At 33.2% G+C, this 19,158-nt stretch overlaps 1 protein-coding gene across 21 annotated transcripts in view; it reads right to left on the minus strand.

Moving 5' to 3' along the window:
• NRXN1 (neurexin 1) overlaps positions 1 to 19,158 on the minus strand; it is a 1,110,252-nt gene that overhangs the window by 993,213 nt on the left and 97,881 nt on the right. For 13 of the 21 annotated variants that reach the window (XM_077915359.1, XM_077915358.1, XM_077915347.1 and 10 more), the window contains exons 2-3: positions 18,178 to 18,195; positions 14,910 to 14,939 (exon numbers count right to left, since the gene is read on the minus strand). The exons of 5 other annotated variants lie outside the window; for them this stretch is intronic. In XM_077915359.1, the coding sequence (XP_077771485.1) occupies positions 14,910 to 14,939; positions 18,178 to 18,195 (48 nt within the window). The remainder of the gene's footprint in view (positions 1 to 14,909; positions 14,940 to 18,177; positions 18,196 to 19,158) is intronic. 3 more of the 21 variants (XM_077915348.1, XM_077915364.1, XM_077915346.1) reach the window with 2 other exon arrangements.

Here is a 19,158-nt window from a genome sequence, read left to right on the forward strand (position 1 = left end):
AACTGAAGTTACAAAATTTGGAAAAAAAAATTAGGGCCTGGGTATGAGAGTGGGGAATGTAGTTATAGAAACTATTTTTTTTAATGTGCATGAGGAATTAGACAGACTGTTTAACTCCAGATAATTTGAAAACACAGAGAGCACACCACACTGGAGAAACTCAATAAATATCTTAGTTAGCAAAAATAACAACATGCAGATGGCTAACTGGTGATAGTTTCAGTAGGCATACTTTGATTTGGATGAAAATCTCTTTTAATAATTAAAACTCTCTTTAAAAAGACTATTACAAGTATACCCTCCTTCTGGACATGGAAACACAGTTTGGATCATCACCCTCCCAGAACCAGCAGAAGAGTTTGTTGAGTAGGCATTTGGACTAGAGTACTTCCCAAGTTGTAGTCATATTTATGATTCTATTATTTATTAAGTCCTTTTCCATGCTAAAGCAATTACACATACACCCTACTTTTTGAAAGTTCACACTACACCACTTGACTTTTATGGGAGATCTACATTAGTACCTATTTATGCTAGGCAAAAGAAATCCACAGGATTTTTGCTTTTGCAAAAAAAGCTGCAAAGTGAAAATAGCTTTCCGCATTTGTTTTGCAGTGAGCCACTCTAGAGGCAGTATGCACCAGGAACAGCAAAACTCAGCATCTCAACATCAAGCAGCTGTACCTCTGAACCTTATCTGTGAGCATCTGTGCTTTATCTGTGTGCATTCATTAGCAAGACATGTCCTAAGGTCTCAGAAAAGCCTACAAGAGGTTATTTTTTTTAAGTGAGGGAAATATGTTTAAAAATTCCATGTAAATCAATGGTGATTGCCTCATCATTTTGTGTAATTTAAGCTTATGAAAGCTTTTTTAGGAATGCTCTATTTTCAGAAAGCGGGGGAAACCTGTACTGAGATTCTCTGATTTAGTGAATTTCATAATTATCTTGGCTTAAGACCTATTACCATATGCTTTCTGAATCCTAGTAAATTTCATTAACTCAAATGTTATCTCTGGGTCCAAGGTGTAACAGACCCACTAAATCACATAGATAAGTACTCCCTCCCAAATCTAGCTTTATATACTCTCATATATTATCACTCTCCCATAACTTTTATATAATTTCTAACTCTCCAAAACACACCAAGGAAGGGAATTCCAGGACAGAAGAGAATTGTGGGTATTTTTTTTCACTGTATATTGTCTTTTAACAAAGAAAATCAATTAAGCAAAACAAGTCAAAAGCAAGCTGCAGTTTTTCTTAACTGAGCCATGGAGAACAAAAAGCTTACTTGATTTAGGGTAAAACTGTATTTAAACCCATTTAAATAGAATCTTTATATCCTAATAAAGGAAATTTTAAAAAATCTTGCCTTTGTTTTTAGAAGCAAAAAATATGGCAAGTATTTCTTGCTCAGCATTCTTAGGCTCAATTCAAGTATATATATTTACATTAGCGGTAACACAAGTCATTATAAAATAAAATGGAGGGGCTGTATCATACACACAATATAAAAATCCAATTTCTTCTACTCCAACTTTCTTTTTCTACATCTGTGACTCAATGAAACTTTAAAATATGTATACAAAAGATAAATGCTTTTGACCTTTAAAAAAAACCCTTTCCTCCATATATTTTATGGTTTTAAAAGTTACCTTTTTTTCCTTGAAAATGACTTAATTTTATTTTTTATCATCTATCTGAAAGAACACTTAACATTCTACCACACCTCCTACAATTGAGCATTCACTATGCTCTGGAAATATATACTTTAGTGATAATCATACATGAAATCCTCAAACAGAGGTGGATTTTATTATTCTCATTTTACTGATGAGGAAAATGAGTTTCAGAATGGTCAAATAACTTTCCCAAAGCCACACGGCTAATATATAATAAGTCTAGGATCTCAATGCAGATATACTCAACTCCAATCCCTATAATCTTTGACTATTCATTTTGCATCAAGCTTTACTGAGTATCTGTCACCTACCAAGCCCTGTCCTCCATGCAAAACTGAAAATAGCAAAACCACTGCCTTCAGTGATCTCATATTCTAATAGCGATGGCTAACACATCAATGAATGAAATTCAGCAAGATAATTTTATAATAAAGGTAAACATTAAGTGTAACAATGGTTCTACAGACAGAATAATCCACTTATGCCTGTTTCACGATAAAAGGTAAATACTAGGTATAACAATTGTCCTTAAGAAGAGAATAATACATTTTGCCTAACAATCAGTACATATAATGATTAAATGTTTCCTACTAATGTAGCTAGTTCTTGGCCAAAAAACAATTAAGGTTCTTTCCTTGAGGGGATGCTGCTTCCTCTTTGACTCTAATAATCAATCATGCCAATGTGCTTATATTTCACTAAGGGTCGCTTAAGAGATGGGCAATCTCATCTGATGTTTCACACACCAACAAATATCTGTCTAGTTGTCCGGTGTCCCATTTCAGCAGATCTCTTGTTAAGAACAGATACGTTAATTAAAATTATATTGTACTTTCAAACACTACTTGTTAGTGAATGAATGAGTAACAGGATAGAGCTACGAGAGATTTATCTTTGGCAAGGGGTTATGGACTATTTTCACATGAAATATGTAGCCATTTATTTAAAGAGCTTTCTAGTTTCTTAAGTTGCCCTAACCATTACTCTTCCACATTTTTGCTTCCTGGGGAAATAATGCTATATTGTCACTGCAGCCACATGATGAACTCCCCCTGCGAACCCCCACCCCAACCCCGACCTTCTCACCTTCAGCATTCCTCTTCCTTTTTACTTCTACTTCCATTTTTTTAATCACTTCCTTTTGTAGACTTTTAAAATCTAATAATATATCTCCATGTAAGTCTCATGCCTGTATCATTCATTTCTAAAATGTCTCTTTAGGGGGATCCCTGGGAGGCTCAGCCGTTTAGCACCTGCCTTCAGCCCAGGCATGATCCTGGAGTCCCAGGATCAAGTCCCGTATCAGGTTCCCTGCATGGAGCCTGCTTCTCTCTCTGCCTGTGTCTCTGCCTCTCTCTCTCAATGTGTCTCTCATGAATAAATAAATAAAATCTTAAAAAAAAATGTGTCATTAGAGCATTATCTCTTTTTTTAATAGACTCTAAGGACCAAATTTCCACCCCCTAAAGCTTGACCTTTGTAAAACTGGCATATTCTTATTTTATTTAATGCCTCTTTCAACATAATCTCCAGTTTCAAAAAAGTATCATAATCAACTTTTTCATTGTATAGAGAAACATATGTGTCATATTTCTTAGGTGAGCTCACCATTTGCTGTTTGGTGTTCCCTTTGTCTGGATCACTTTATCATGGCCTATTAAGGACAATGATCCTAGAATATATTACAAGTTATACATGGTTGGGCATCATGTAAAAAGTTTAAATGTTGCCACATATCCAATTTGATTTTTTAAGAAACTATCTGAACTCTAAACTCTACACAATGAAAATTTTAATGACCTTTCACATAGGGTTTGAAAGAGCCTAGTGACATATTTACTAGTCTGAATACCTAACTCAAAAACCGTCTCTTATTTCCCCATCTTTTCCTAATGGACCAACTTCTCTTATATATAAACATATATGAAAACTCTCTCAATGCAGAAGCACTATGGATTTAATTAAAAACTGTACATGTCCCTTGCAAGAAGAAATAAATGACCTTCATCATCATGAAGTACAAATTTCAACTCTTAAGAGACCAAAAGCCAATTACTGAGTCAGTAACACTTCACAAAATGGCTGTACTTCAGCAGCTTCTCGGGGAGTTGAGAGGACTTTTCAAAGTATAGGATTCTAATCCATCCTAGGCCTACTGAATACAACCATCTGTCAATTTCCTTTAAAATCAATGTTTTTAAAATGTGCCCTGGGTGTTTGGTGGGTGGGAGAGGGAAGGCAGCCAACTTGAGACAGAACAAAGTTAATGAGGCCAAAGTTTGTAGTGGTTTTTGATAAATTGTCCTAAGAAGGAGGTAAGTTACTTGATGAGCCTTGCTTAAATAACAGTCATCCCTTTTATCAGATGTTGATTTATTTTTTTTAATTTTTAGAGAGAGAGATCAGGGGAGGTGGAGAGGGAGTTGGAGGGGAGAGAGAGAGAGAGAGAGAGAAAAACTTAAGCAGACTACACATCCAGTGCAGACTGGACGTGGGGCTTGATCTCACGAACCTGGGATCATGATCTGAACTGAAATCAAGAGTTGGACACTTAACCAACTGAGCCACCCAGGTGCCCTCAGAACACTTTTTTTTTAAAATTAGGGAATGACGTATTTGAAGACATCTAAGAAAAAAGCAAGAGTGACTTAACCCTGGTCACGACTTCACTATTTATAAACAATGAGGGGGCAAATTCCAAACCAAATTGTCCTCACAGCCATGAGTCCAAATTCTGGCTTTCTTTTGGACCAACCAGCTTATTTCTCTTTCCATCACAATGAATGACTCCTAATTTAGTCTTCTTAGTCTTAGTCTTCTTACAAAGAATACCACTGGTCACAGGAAATACAAGACGGGTCAGTGAAAATCCAATGGCTCTGCTAGGGAAGGAATTCAAAATGTATGCCCTGCTATCAGTCAGATACTGCATTCTTTTATCTTAAAAAATCTAAAAGACAGTCATAACAGGCCATCACATATCTTTTAGGTCAGCATAGCACCAAAAATAGCTGTTCCCAAAGTTTAACAGAAGATTTCTGGCATATTTTGCCACTAGCTATCTGCAACTATTCTATGGTTAGCTTGTGAATGAGGATTTCCCTGTGAACTGAAATCATGATTGACCAATTTAGGGATTTCCATCCCTCTGGCAGTACTTTAGCTCAATCTAAATTTGATTGTTTCCTTGAATGGAGTAATTTAATTTTCTTCAAATGTCTACTGACTTTATAATGCCAAACCTAGAAAATGAAATGGAGAACTGGGTCAGTTGACCAGGTAATCCAGGCCAAAAAATAAAATATTGCTTAGAAACTTCATATAACACATGAGTTGTTTTAATTTCCTGAACTATCATTTGTCTGAGTAGTCAGATTTTCTGCTCTATATCTGTACTATGTAATAAAAAAAATATTTACGGTGAAAGAAAACACTATTCTCAATTCACAACTCAGCATCCTGCAAATTTACTGTGAAATAAATTATTTACTTCACATTAAGTGAAAGTAAATACTAATAATTACTGGAGATTACCTCAGACTCATGTGGTCATAGGCACACAGCAACTGACAGACAAACAAGCCAAGCAGAAAGGGGGAAATGGCACTTAGTAAAACACATATTTGGTATAAGTAGATGTAATTTGAATGTATAAAGACACGTCTTGAAAAATGGTAGCTATTATCACCATGCTTATTTTCTTAATGTGAAAGACTTTGAATGCATCCATTCTAAAAAGGTATGGCTTTATACCATATATTAGAGTTCCACATAAAGAAGAATCTCATTGGTGCTTTTAGTAATATATGACTGAAACTGAATGAAACCATTCTCTCTCGCTCTCTCTCTCTCTCTCACCAAAAACAGAATCAAAGGGCACTAATTTTAAGAGAACTATAATCTTAGGCTCTGCAGTTTTGTTGTGGCTTTTTAATTTGGCCATTTCCAACTATTGTAGTTCTTCAGTGAAAGTTCCATAGCTTAGGACAGCTGGCTGTAGACCTGGACTACCTGATAAATCATCTACTTGAACATATGATAATTTAACCCTAGGCTGGGGAAAAGTCAAAGGCCCGTAGGGTATATATAGCTATTTGAGGACCTGAGAAGAATGAATATATTTCTTTTAATGTTAGAAGTACAAGTTAAGCTACACAAACATGAAGTACAGTGGATCTACGCCATTCTTTGGAACTTTCCATCTCACAATATGCCAAAAAGCACATCCTGACAGTCACAATGAATAATGCCATTTAGAAGCCAAACATGAAAGAGTTTCTTCCTGTTACCTGTGTACACACAAAAATGTACAAAGATGAATCCCTGTCCCTTCCTTAAAGAAACATTAGGACTGGTTGTTAGAGGAATTTGAAAGGAAAAGCTGACCATCCGTAGTTGTTGGGGTGGTTTTCAAATCCTTTCCGAATTCTTTGAGATCACCTAAATTGGACAGGAAACAAGGAAATCAAAAGGGTCAAGCTGAGTCCACACTCCCAGTTCAAGGAGAAAAAAGAAAAATCTGTTTTTACTGATCTAGTTTGTCCTTCATGGGAAGATGTACCTCAAAGCAAAAAGGAAAAAGAAATGTTAAAATTAGTCTATTATAAGAAAGAAAAAATAATATTTGTAGTAGAATGTAAAAGGAAATTTTACAAACTTGTTTAGCCAACCACTTCAGTCATTAAACAAGGATTATTGGGTACCTACTTGTGACAGTCACTGTTCTAGGGGCCCTTGAGATACATCAAGGCAGGACAGGAATCTCTGCCCTCTTATTTCTGGAGGGAGAAAAACAATAAACCGTGAACAAAACAAGTGAAAAACATTAAAATATGTTAGAAGATAATAATCATTGTGGAAAAGAAACTAGGTTGGGGTGTGATAGTTCAGGATAAGGGCAAATTGTAGTATTGAATAGGATAATCAGAGTAAGTCTCTTGAAAAAGTGCAATTTGAACAAAATCCAGAAGGATGTGAAGGTGCTACCCAATTATTTAAGTACTTTAAGGTAATTTTTTGGTATTTTCTACCAAAGATACTATGTAGGAAGAGTTCCTAATTAGATTTTCTTTGAAAATTTGGTCTTTAGTTGACTAAGTGGTTTCCTATAAGCTCAACTCATATATCACTCTATGGAGTTGTTACTGAGGCAAAACATTAATTCACAAAAAAGTTTTCTCTGGATGGTACTTCCAGTGCTTGAGAAAATATTTACCTCCCTGCTTCCTTCAGCCAGCAAATTGGCATCTAAAAAGCAGCACTTTGCCATGGAACTCCTAGGTTTGTTCAAAGGTGAGGCAAGTCCATTTCAACTTCTCATTGTATGAAAGAAAAAGGTGAAAGTTTAAAGAGTTACAGAAATATCTAAATAGTTTTGATTAAGTAGAATCAACCTTGACATGTACCAATATTATTCACAGGATGGGCCATCAGGTCAATGAGGTTCAATTAGTTATAACTTAAAACAATCACAGAATCATAAATTATAGGTACTTATAAGATGGACAGAAGATATTAAGAAATTAATACTGTTTTAAACCTTTGGCAGATTACAGATCATTACTTTTGAAATTCATTTAATCTAAATGTACAGAGTACTTCTTTTATTTTACTGCCACCATCAATAATAACTATCTTCTAAGTACTTATAGTTCCATTTGTAAAATGTAACATATCCTTGAGAGCAGAGTATTTTATTAGCCCGCATTACAGATCATAACACTGATATATGTAAGGCTACATTACTTGTCCAGGGATAAATATAGGATCTGAACCCAGGTCTCATGACTTCCTGGACTCCTGCCCATCTCACAATACTACCTCTTGTTATGAAATTAAATTTCACACCACTATAAAAGGAAACCTTGAAATGAGAATCAATAGCATCCTATAAAATACTCTGATTGGTTTCCTTCACATTACCTCTAAATTTATTTTGTAAGAATAAGAATATGATACTTTGTTTCATGATTATCAGTGTGTAAGGAGAGGAAAATCTTTAATGTCTCCTTAAGGTAAGTTCTTTCCTATATCAGTTATTTTAGCTCAAAGTCTCCACAATGTTTTGTCTATCATAATAAGTGATATATCATGCCCTATAATTAAAAGAGTATCATTTTTTAGATGATCTGTAATGTTCTTCATTGTTCCAAAATTCTATGATTCTTTTTTTTTAAAGATTTTATTTTTTTTGGGGGGGGGGGGCTTAATGGCACAGTCAGTTGAGGATCCAAATCTTGGTTTTGGTTCAGGTTGTGATCTTAGGGTCATGAGATCGAGAACCCTATTAAGTCTTCTTAAGATTCTCTCTCCTTCCACCCCTCTCCCACTAAAATAAGTAAATAAATCTTTTAAAAAATATATTTTTAAGTAATCTCCACATCTAATGTGGGGATCAAACTCACAACCCCGAGATTGAGTCAGACACCTCATTTACTGAGTCAGTCAAGTGCCCCCAAAATACCCAGATTCTTTTAGTATATGAGCTAAGCACTCTAGAAAATTACAATTTTCTTTAAAATCATGATCAACACAATTTTAAAAATATTCCCTTTTACCAGCCTGTGTTGATGTTGGTTTTTAAACAAAAGCTAGATTAATAAAATTACATTTTAAAATGGACAGATAAAATCATTATTTTGGAGAAGGAATCATCCTTTTATTTTTATTTTTTTTACTTATTTCTTTAATTTAGTAGGCTCCATGCTCAGTATGGGACTAACAACTCCAAGATCAAGAGTCAGATGTTCTACCAACTGAACCAGCCAGGCACCCCAGAAATCATTCTTTTAAAGTGTAGTATGCCATAATTTAATTTTTTTTTTTGCTATTTTTGATCTATTCCAGTAAAGCACCTAAATTTATATTTACACTACCTCATTCTTTAAAATATTAGACTATGGAGAGTCGTTTCTGTGTTCTTCTCCAAGGATAAATTAATCTAATAAAGTCTAAATAAAATCCTTGTTTAGTTTATTAGTTATTCAATTTCACCACTGTTTATAAATGTATGAAGATGTGATTATCTCATCCCAGAGCTAAGAATGCAGAGATTTGGAGGATCTGGGACTTTTATTAGTAATAACTATAACGACAAAACTGACTGAATTCCAGCAAGAGATAACACATAAATATTTACTTTTCAAGCATTTTTTCTTGATTATATCCAGAAGAGATAGACATACAGTCTAAAGAAAAACTAAAAAGTTCCAAATTCTAAATAGTCACATAAACTTCTATGTCATATTGATGAAGATATTTATAAGGATGATGAAGATATTTAATGTCTGATTTTATAAAGTGAAATTCTAGTCTTTCCATGTTCTGTAACTGTAAATGAGGAGCAGCACCTCCTGATACTGCAACAGTAAAAGTAATAACAGATAATTCAAAATAAATTATCGCTTAGTTTGCCTATGCACCAAATGTAGGCATTTCAATACAGTAAAATTCTGTCAACATTCACAAATGTTTCTCAATGATGAAGAATATTTAATATTATAAAGATAAATGGGGAAATATGATTTAAGAAGCCATATGGAAGAAAAGAAATATATTTTTATTTTTTTTTATTTTTTTTTATTTTTTTTTAATTTTTATTTGTTTATGAAAGTCACAGAGAGAGAGAGAGAGGCAGAGACACAGGCAGAGGGAGAAGCAGGTTCCATGCACCGGGAACCCGACGTGGGATTTGATCCCGGGTCTCCAGGACCGCGCCCTGGGCCAAAGGCAGGCGCCAAACCGCTGCGCCACCCAGGGATCCCAAGAAATATATTTTTAAAATCAAATTAGATCCACATAAAAAAAACACAGTAAAATTTTTAAAAAATTTAAAAGTTATAAAACAAATATGCATCATGATGTTGGTGATCTGAAGTTGGGTACTTCATACACAAAAGGAAACTATATAAAAAATACTAAATGTTTTTTCCTTCCCCTAAATATGAACAACATCAAATCAATTTTAAGAGTAAATATAATAAAATTTTAAGAGTTATGGTGTGACATTACAGATAAAATTTTAAAACATGTAGTCTTTGACATGGCTAATTGTAGTGGAATCAATTATATCTAGTTATTGATACCATTAGTTTTTAAAAACCTTTTTTATATAATTTACTCTATTTTAAGATCTTCATTTTCACCAGTAAAATAAAGTTTAGGCCCTTTTACAATAATTTTATGCCTGACAGTTGTATTTGTGATACCTTGGCCTTCTAGAAATACAAGAAACTGGGATAATCAAACGCTTACTCTTTCATTTGAAATGGTAAAGTGGACATTCACTTTGCAAATATACTCTGGAATTTATGAATGCAGGAACAGCAAATATCATATCACAAGATAAGCCTTATAAATACATTTTGGCTTTTTTGGAAGCTTACAATCCAAACCCAGTCTAAATAGGTCTTATGGTACGTTACAGTTGATACAGTGAGATTCAAAACAACAATAATAGCAAAAAACAAACGAAAACCTCATGGAAACCACATAAGATAGCATAGCAAATCTAACTTTCAGGAAAATTTCTGTATTGTATAAACAATGAAAGCTACAAAATAAAAATTGATCATCTGACACTGTGAAAACAAATCATATTAAAATTCTTGAAAACTCTTAAATACAAAGATACATTGACTTCATTTCCTTATAGACTCCTTGTGGTGCATATGCTAAGGTATATCGCAGTGTTATCTTTGGAATGATGCCTTATTAGAAAGACATACTGCAGTTCTAGAAAAGGATATGAATGATAGGGGAAAAAAAGTAAGTTGAGAGACAAGAGACAGAAAGGATTCTATGTGATTTGTTGCTACAATTCTTTTTAGTTATTTTATAAATTTCCTCTTCCTTTTCCACCCTCTACTTTGTCCACTCCAAACTTTCCATGTCTTCTACATTTGCCTCTTTTAATGTGCTCCTCTACCCCCTCCACCTCACATACACGTTCTTAAGTCATGAAAATATTAAGTTGAAGATACAATAAGAAAAATATTCTAGAAATACAATGTTTAAAAAGAAAGACAAACTTCCTGCCCTCATGGGGCTTACATTCTACTAGGAAATGTTAACATTAAATACATAATCACTCATCTAAATATATAATTACATCTAAAATGATTGCTATAAAAGAAAATGCAAGCCTCTAATCAGAGCATGATCATTAATTATTAAAATAATAACTAAAAGTTCCTGAGCTATAAACCAGCCATGGTGGCCGGATTTGCAGCGTAACTTACTTTTTTTTTTTTGGCATTTTCTGATCTAAATGGTCATTCATTTCTCTCAGACAACCATTAGAGTAAAAGATGAGTAAATAAAGTAATTACTGAAATGAAGTGACCAGTTAAAGAATCATGAAAAAAAAAAAAACAATCAACTAATTCAAAGGCAAAACAAGCCAAAATTATAAATAGAATAGAGAATCAAGTTAGCAATGTCAATGGTCCTAATATTACTAATGACAAATTTCAAGCCTAAAAGGGAAAGCAAACACAATTTTCACAAAATCCATTTGGATCCCTCTAGGTACAATTAGCCGAAGCTCGGATGGCTCTGGGTAACGCTTGTCTTCAGCTCTCCCAAAGAAAGCTACAATTCATTGAAACAAAGTTTATTCCTAACTGTATCCAGTTAAAGGTGGCCTATCTTTATTTAGAAAATATGGAAACAAATCCAAATAATTGTAAAGTTTGAAGTAGAATGACCAATTGAAAGTATGACATAAGGTGGCCTATGGGAAGAGAGAGAAAGCTTAACAATGATCCTTAACACACCTCTTTAACATGACTTAGCTGTTCTTGTCATGTACAAATCATAGGGAATTCTGCAGTTTCCAAACCCTGAAAAATTAATTAGGGATTATGAAAGGATCCACATCAACTATGTAAGGATACATCACAAAGTGATACCAGTGCTTACCTCTAGGGGGAAGACTAAGGAGGTTGAAGAAGGCTAACAGGAGTAATGTTCTCTTTAAATGATTTACTTTTTTTTTTTTTTTTTTTAAGGAATGGCATTCATCTATCTCTGGACATTTAAAAATTTAGAAAATATTTAAAAATCCATATAGAAAAAATCAAAATGATGATAATAATGTTCTTGAATCCAATTTTGTCTCTGGACTCAAAAAAAAAATGACATTAATGCATAGATATTCATTCCAGAGTCCCCAAATTCACTACCGCTAATGAGAGCAGCAATGTCAAGAAAAATGCTCCGGGATTATACTGTGATGGAAAGATTTTGAAGCATTAATTTACAATGCAAATCAATTATTTCAGACTGGACAGGTTTAACACCTATTTCATACACAACTAGGATTTAACTTGATATTAAAAGCTACAATGAAAGTTTCTAGGTATTTCTTTATTCCTTTGACGTGTGGCACAGGACAAGGAGAGCTACCTAAGGGAGGCCCTCATTCATGTTATTTTTATCTTCTCTGAATGCAAATCACATTTTTTTTTACCATTTCCACAACACTTCTATTCTGTCATTTATACATTTGTCCACATGTTTTCATTTTCCTACTATACTGAAACTCTCTGAATGTGGGTGCCATGTCAGTCAAGATTGTGTTTTTACTCTAGAATGCAGATTTATTGAATTGATTAACAATTAAAGAAGACTTACAAATCATATTTCTCATTTCTATACATCTAATTTGCAAAACAGTCAAATCTATCTTAAAATCTTCTTTCCCCATTTAACAACAAAAAACATCCTGGTCCCATTAACAGAGGAAAAATGTAAAGGAAAAACCAAATTCCTGTGCTCTGTAGTTTTGTGCTGACTGAGGAATAAAACTCAATGAAAAGTAGTGAATTAAAATATGTCTGACACACACGCCAACAGAAAGCATTTAAGACTCACATAATAAAACTGAATGAAGTTAAGTGACACTTAACATTAATTACATCAAAACAAATATCAGCTGAGTATAAACATGAATTATTCTGTATGTAGAGTTAAATGGTTATAGAATTAGAACATTATTTTTGAGTTACTTTTTATGACATAATGTATATGTGTTTGTATATTTAGAATGTTTGTGCATATACATGCATTCAAACATATACAAACACATATGCATATATATCTCTCAGCCAGTAAAGTAAAATATACACACAGTTCCCTCTACAACATCCTGAGTCATCTAAAAAGAAACATGGTGGGAAATGCCCACTAAGAAAGGGAAGTAGATGGGAATTTGACCTAAGAATTTAGAAAGCATCCCAAATAGTACATGAAATCTCTAAAACAATAAGTACTGTCATTTGTATAGTTGCTAGAAGGCTTAAAATAAGACGAAATTATATTATTGTAAATGGTTGACCAAAACACACTGCAGTAGCATATGTTCTCTTTTATTGGCTCAAAATACCCAAGCAACATTTGTTTCTAAAGCTCCATTTTACACATTTAAAACCGATATATTTCTTACTTATTGCCTGGCTCATGTTCAGGTGCTTTTTCAAGCAGAAAAGTTTCCCTGCTAGATGACACAAAGGTAAAGGTGAAGATCTGTGAGCTTTTGTCCCAATTCAGATTAAGATTCAGAGCGCAAGAAAATTCAGAGAATTTAAGGATAAGAAACATTCCTGCATTTAAAATAAAAACAAAACCCACAAAACAAACAAACAAAACAAAAACAAAAAAACCAAGAGACCAAGGACACATTCAGAAATACATAGTTAAAAATGGTTAACTTAAAGGCTGTGATACATATTTACCACAGCTACATATTATCTACTTCTTGTTAATGAAAACACTAAACACAATGTGGATGGTTCTAAATGGCAAATTAAGCATGCTTTTAAATCTGGCATCAATGCTGTCAAGGAGTACACATGCCTGACTTACCAAGTGATGCAGAAATATATACCTGGTTGATAATGTTCTTAAAACAAAGTTAGTATGTGAAAAATAAAGAACAGGCTTGTCTTGTTTCTTTATTTCTTTCACGGTACTGCCTTTTCAAATTATTGTGGAATTAATATGTATATATGACACCTAGCAGGCAACGAGGTAATGAGCACACTGCAGTACTGTTTAGATGCTGCACATGTTTAGACTTACATCCCAATGCAAAATGGCTGGGGCAGGTGTGCTCCTGAGTTAAATGTTTGAGGATGATATATTTATGGTGACTACACTCATCATTAAATGATACTGCAAAAAGTGATACTGAAACCTGTAGCTAATTTCTAAATATACTAATTTTATAAGCAGCAAACATGAGAAAAATCACTCTAAAGAGCAAGGAAAAAAACAGTGAAACATTTTGATGGATTTTTCTTACCTTAAATTAATATTCATTAACACTCATACCTACCTCTCAGTGCCCATTACTAATGTGAAAAGTTCTAAATACATTTTTATAAGTTATACACACTGTAATTCATACAGATGATAATAAAAAGAAATAAAATAATGTAATACCTTTACTTTTACCTATGGATTTGATGAAATGGTTCCATGAAGAAAGAGTTTCCATACAAAGAGAATAAAAAGAGAAACAACAATAAGAATTATGAATATATGTAAATGCACTACTGTTTGAAAATTAAACAAGACAAGAAAGTATAAATAAAGACTTGAAAACACGTGGAGATAAAATCGGCACACGTTGAGAAATCTGTCTTTTTTTTTTAAAGGCAACATGCAAAAAAATTGAAACGCCCATGCTCACTTTAAAAGATTACACAAAAAAGAAGATACACAATGACTATGCTATAGGTAGGAAAATTATTGATTCTGTGAAACACTATACTCAGCATTCTAGAAGCCAGAAGCCAAAGATGTCTGCATGTTCCCAAACTGCCATGCATGGGTGAAAAATGGACTCTTTTTGGCACAGTCAGTTCAACTGAATATCAGATATTAACTTCTGATGGTTCTCAGGTTTTCTTTATTATAGCTACCCTTAACTGCATATGCTTAGAAATGTATAGAAACTTTCAATCACAAAATCTTATGTCTGATCTATTTGCAGATATTATAGTGCAAAGAATGAAGGAAAATAAAAGTCAACGGAGCAAACCAAAATCAAACCAACACACACAGGGGCGAAAAACATGTAAAGATGTGAACAAAAGTTATGTATTTAATTTGCAGCCAGATAATTTGCAAGCATTTGCCCATCCTTTGCAGTGATGGTTTCAAGCAGCTACAGAACAAGAAAACACTGAAAGCAGAGTGGAAAAGGAACAGAGCCCATACCTTGGTCGCCCATCATCAGGTGCGCCAGACCTTGAAGGAAAACAAGAGCACAGTCAGCAATAAACAAGGGAGCATGGGAAGGCAGGGTGGTCACGGTGACAAAAATGTCCAGTGACAGACGTCTTGTTTCCTATGAGACATGTCTGTATCACAGAGGCAAATCAAAAAGCCTTCTTTCAACCCCTGGTTGGAATGCTTGGGGGCAAAGAGTTATAGTACTACAATTTAAACACTGGCATATGCTGCCCTGTGTGTTTCTTCAATGTACCAGTTGGAACAATCAACAGCATAAAATTGTGACTTAAAATCCAACCAATCCCTTAAATATTGCATCTGCCCTTTGTGCCCTTTGATGAGACTATTTTGAACACTGCCACCACAGGGCTTCTTATTCTTTGGTGATGAAATTAGATTTTTAAAAACCCAAAGGAATATCTGAAACATGGGCTGGGTCTGATCTTTTTCCCCTCGTCAAAAAAATGAGAAGTTTTATAATTAACTTAAAAAAATCCTTAGTCACACTGAAATGATAATGCAGAAATGTCTCCTTGTCTGACACATGTAGCAATTGACTAAGCTTGTTCAAATACAAAAAAAAAAAAAAAAAAAAAAAAAAAAAAGCTATTAAACATGCAGCTGTAAAGTTGGAATTTACTATAGAATACTGTTTTTAGGAAACAATGGATCAGCTTTAAATAGGCTCAAGTAATTTTCCATGGAGAACAAAATTACTTAGTCTTTTACTTAAACATTGCCTAAACACTGAACTAGGAGTTGTTGTGAATATATATATACATTTAATAATGTTTTATGTTTTTATATGAATCATACTTTCATCAAGGATGTTTTCTAAAATGACGCTGAATTCCCTTTATTTAAATTGCTTGTTATCTGCTACTTGACAAATGACTTCAGTTTGAAGATTACCTTTTCTAAAGAATACCACTAAGGTTCTTTTCAAAAACTCTCTCACAATCCAAGAAGATACTTTTTACTGAGAGGCATTAATTCCTAGTTCTTTATTCTGTATTCAGAAACAAAGCTACTCCTTGATCCATGTCTATTTCAAGAATATGGGAAAATGTTAGAACAATATAGTAACACAGCAATTCAACAGAATTTATATTTCTAGTGTTATTTAAAATAATATTTGAGACTTTATTGAGCTACATGATATCAATACTAAAACTAATCTGCATTATTTCCTTAAAATTTCCGGAGTATTTAAACATCCCTGTGGGGCAGATACAATTACAGATCAACATATAATCAAAATATGAGGACTACTGATCCTAGAGGTTTAATGTTTCTGTAATATAGCTTCCTTTTATATTTTCAAAGTGATTTTAAAAAAAAAAATCACACAAGCAGATTAAAAAGTTTATGATCTGTTGGTGATTCTGTGTGTATTTTCTCATTTAATTCCACTTTTAAAACTACTAAATATATTTCCTAAAAACAGTTTATAATTTTTTGTAGACTAAATCAGGAAATGATCTCTGTATAAGATCTAACTTTCAGAAAATATATAAAACACTTGTAATGATGGTGTCGAATACCACCTCAGTAAGGATGGAAGTTAATAAATCTCAAAAGAATTCACATTCCTCATGCTAGAATTTCCTACCACTAAGGGAGCTCCACTATATTGCCAAAGTCAAGTTATAAATAGGAATGGTACAATTATGATTGGATAAACTTTATTACAGTAGTTTATGGGTCTTTATTCTAAAAATCTTGTCAAAAATTTTCATGAGATGCATATGTGAGGAAAGGAGCATTCAGGCTTATTAGGCTGATTTTAAAGCCCCTGGAATGCAAGTGGATTTAAAGAGAAAGAACAAAAACATGGAACATTTTACAGAATGGTTGAGGAAATGCAAAAGAAGTTGAGAAGATACTTATTAAAAAAAATTCAGTCTCAAATAACATGCATAATATAACTGATACTGATTTTGAAAGATGTCAGATCCTTGGGGTAATATCACCTTTACTAAGTGCATTTTCACATGCTATTAAAATTATAGTATAGAAAAACAGAAGCCATATCCAAAGCCAACACTTGAAAAAATAGTCATTGATGATTACTTTTGAGATCTTAAACTATTTTACTTAAATAATGGAATAGAAATGTTCAGGAGCTAAGCAATTTTATTATCCATGAAATCATCACAAATAAATGCTGAAGCCTGCTACTGACGAACTTTGTATTACCATGAATTGTACTTTGAGACATCAAATCTTAGTAACTTTCATAGCTATCTGTAACCTCAGATGGGAAGTCTTTTTCTAAGACATCTGTCATTCTGTAGAAATGTTCATTATTTTTACAGAATGGCTCTATTTCAAAATATTGCAGCAAAATAAAATACGTTAAACACTTCTGAAATATAGACATTAGAAAAATAATTATGCAAGAATTATTAATGCTGTGATTATATGCGTTGATAGAATATCAACTTCCCTCTCACAGTTCTTTGGTCTATCTAGTTGTTTTTGCATTTTTATCCTTTAGAGATTTGTTTGGCAGCAAACTGACTTATACATTTAAGTTCTTTAAAGATAAGAATATCGAAATATGCTTTAGTTTGTTGGATTCTATAGGAAAAATGTGTAACTTCCTCAAAGTTCCTTGATAGAGATAATTTTGGAAAAACTTTAATAAATATAGTTTTATTTAACAGACATAGAAAATCACAAATATACTTACCAGTAATCATGTTGGAGTGCTGTATACTTTCATTTCCAATGGCCAGTGGCTTATATTTTAATCTAAATTTGTGCCTCTTACTTATAGTCAATGCTTTATTCTGTGTTCTTTACATAAGTGAAATCATCTTAAATTAAACCAATGAGTTGAGGTGATGTAATGCTAAACATTTCCAAAAGAAAATAAATCACTCTGACCAAGAAAAAAAAAATGGAGAAAAGATCATGCACTGAGTTCTGAAACTGCAAAGAAATACTTTCTCATCTAAAATAAAAGAAGCAGGATTGTATCATGTTTTCCATACAGAACACTGCATCAAACATTCTAGGGTTTATATGGGATGCTGGAATTCATCAAGAGTTGGAGTTAAAGCTGAAGGAGTTTCAGATAGAGGCTGACGGGGTTGAGAGTGCATGTTCTATATGAAAAGTGATGCACAATCCAGAAATCAACAAATGCTCAGAAGTTCAACTTACCGTCTAAATTCGAGATGTACTCTATTAATACTAAGAACTAAAAAGCAAATGAGAGTTGGAAAATAAAGTAGAAAGCACCCACCTTCCACATTGTTGTCTTCTGAAAGCACATGACAAGGAGGGAGAGAAAAGGAAAAACATTCATTAAGCAGCATGCAGACTGGACCTTTGCCTTTGCATGTCTTCCTCATGCAAGGCACCAAACACATCATGCAAGTGCTCCATCGCTACCGTTCAAAGGGGGAAACAAAATCATGGGAAGCAGGTTCCCTCCTATTGGCAGCATTTAAAGAATGTGAGACAAATTTTTGGTAATACTGCCATGTCCTGAGCAAGGAAATTTAAAAAGCCTTTCCTGTCCTGTGTAAAATAAACATTATTCTTACATGTTACTGGCATGGTTTTTCTAGGCAATTATCTTTAAAATCTTATTTTTCTATTTATTTACAATTCCAAAAAGTTATTGCCTCAACTCTGATTTGGACTTGGATAAAATAATGCCCATTGCCAACAGCCATGAAATTTCACTTAAAGATATTCCACTTCTACAAAATATCTAATTCCATTTACCATCATGGCCTTTAAGTATTTCTAATACTTCAATATTTTCCTTAAATACAATGATAATCTATGTAACTAAAATTTATAATATACTTTATTTATAGTGTTCATATTTCACTGCAAATAATGGTAGTTTATCACAATTTGTTAAAAGGCTGACTTTTAAAATGGTTAACTAGAAAAAGTAATTATTGCAAGAAAAGTCCATTTGGGAGCTGTCCATTAGGCAAAATTTATCATGATTTATTGACTTTGTACTTCTGTTTAGGGTATGAATATGAATATAGTTAATATAATGACAATATTTGGTAAACTTCTCTTTTTGTTTCCATATAACCTATATAATATTTACACATGTTCATATATATACGTGTATTTCCATATGTGTACATATATACGTGTATATACAAACACACATACATAATACAAGCAGATTTTGCATGTATTTCCTACACATAAACAATACAAGTGTATGGGATTTACATTAGCCTTTGTAACTACT

Source organism: Canis aureus, chromosome 11 (genome assembly GCF_053574225.1).
Source record: "Canis aureus isolate CA01 chromosome 11, VMU_Caureus_v.1.0, whole genome shotgun sequence".
Taxonomy (NCBI): Eukaryota; Metazoa; Chordata; class Mammalia; order Carnivora; family Canidae; genus Canis; species Canis aureus.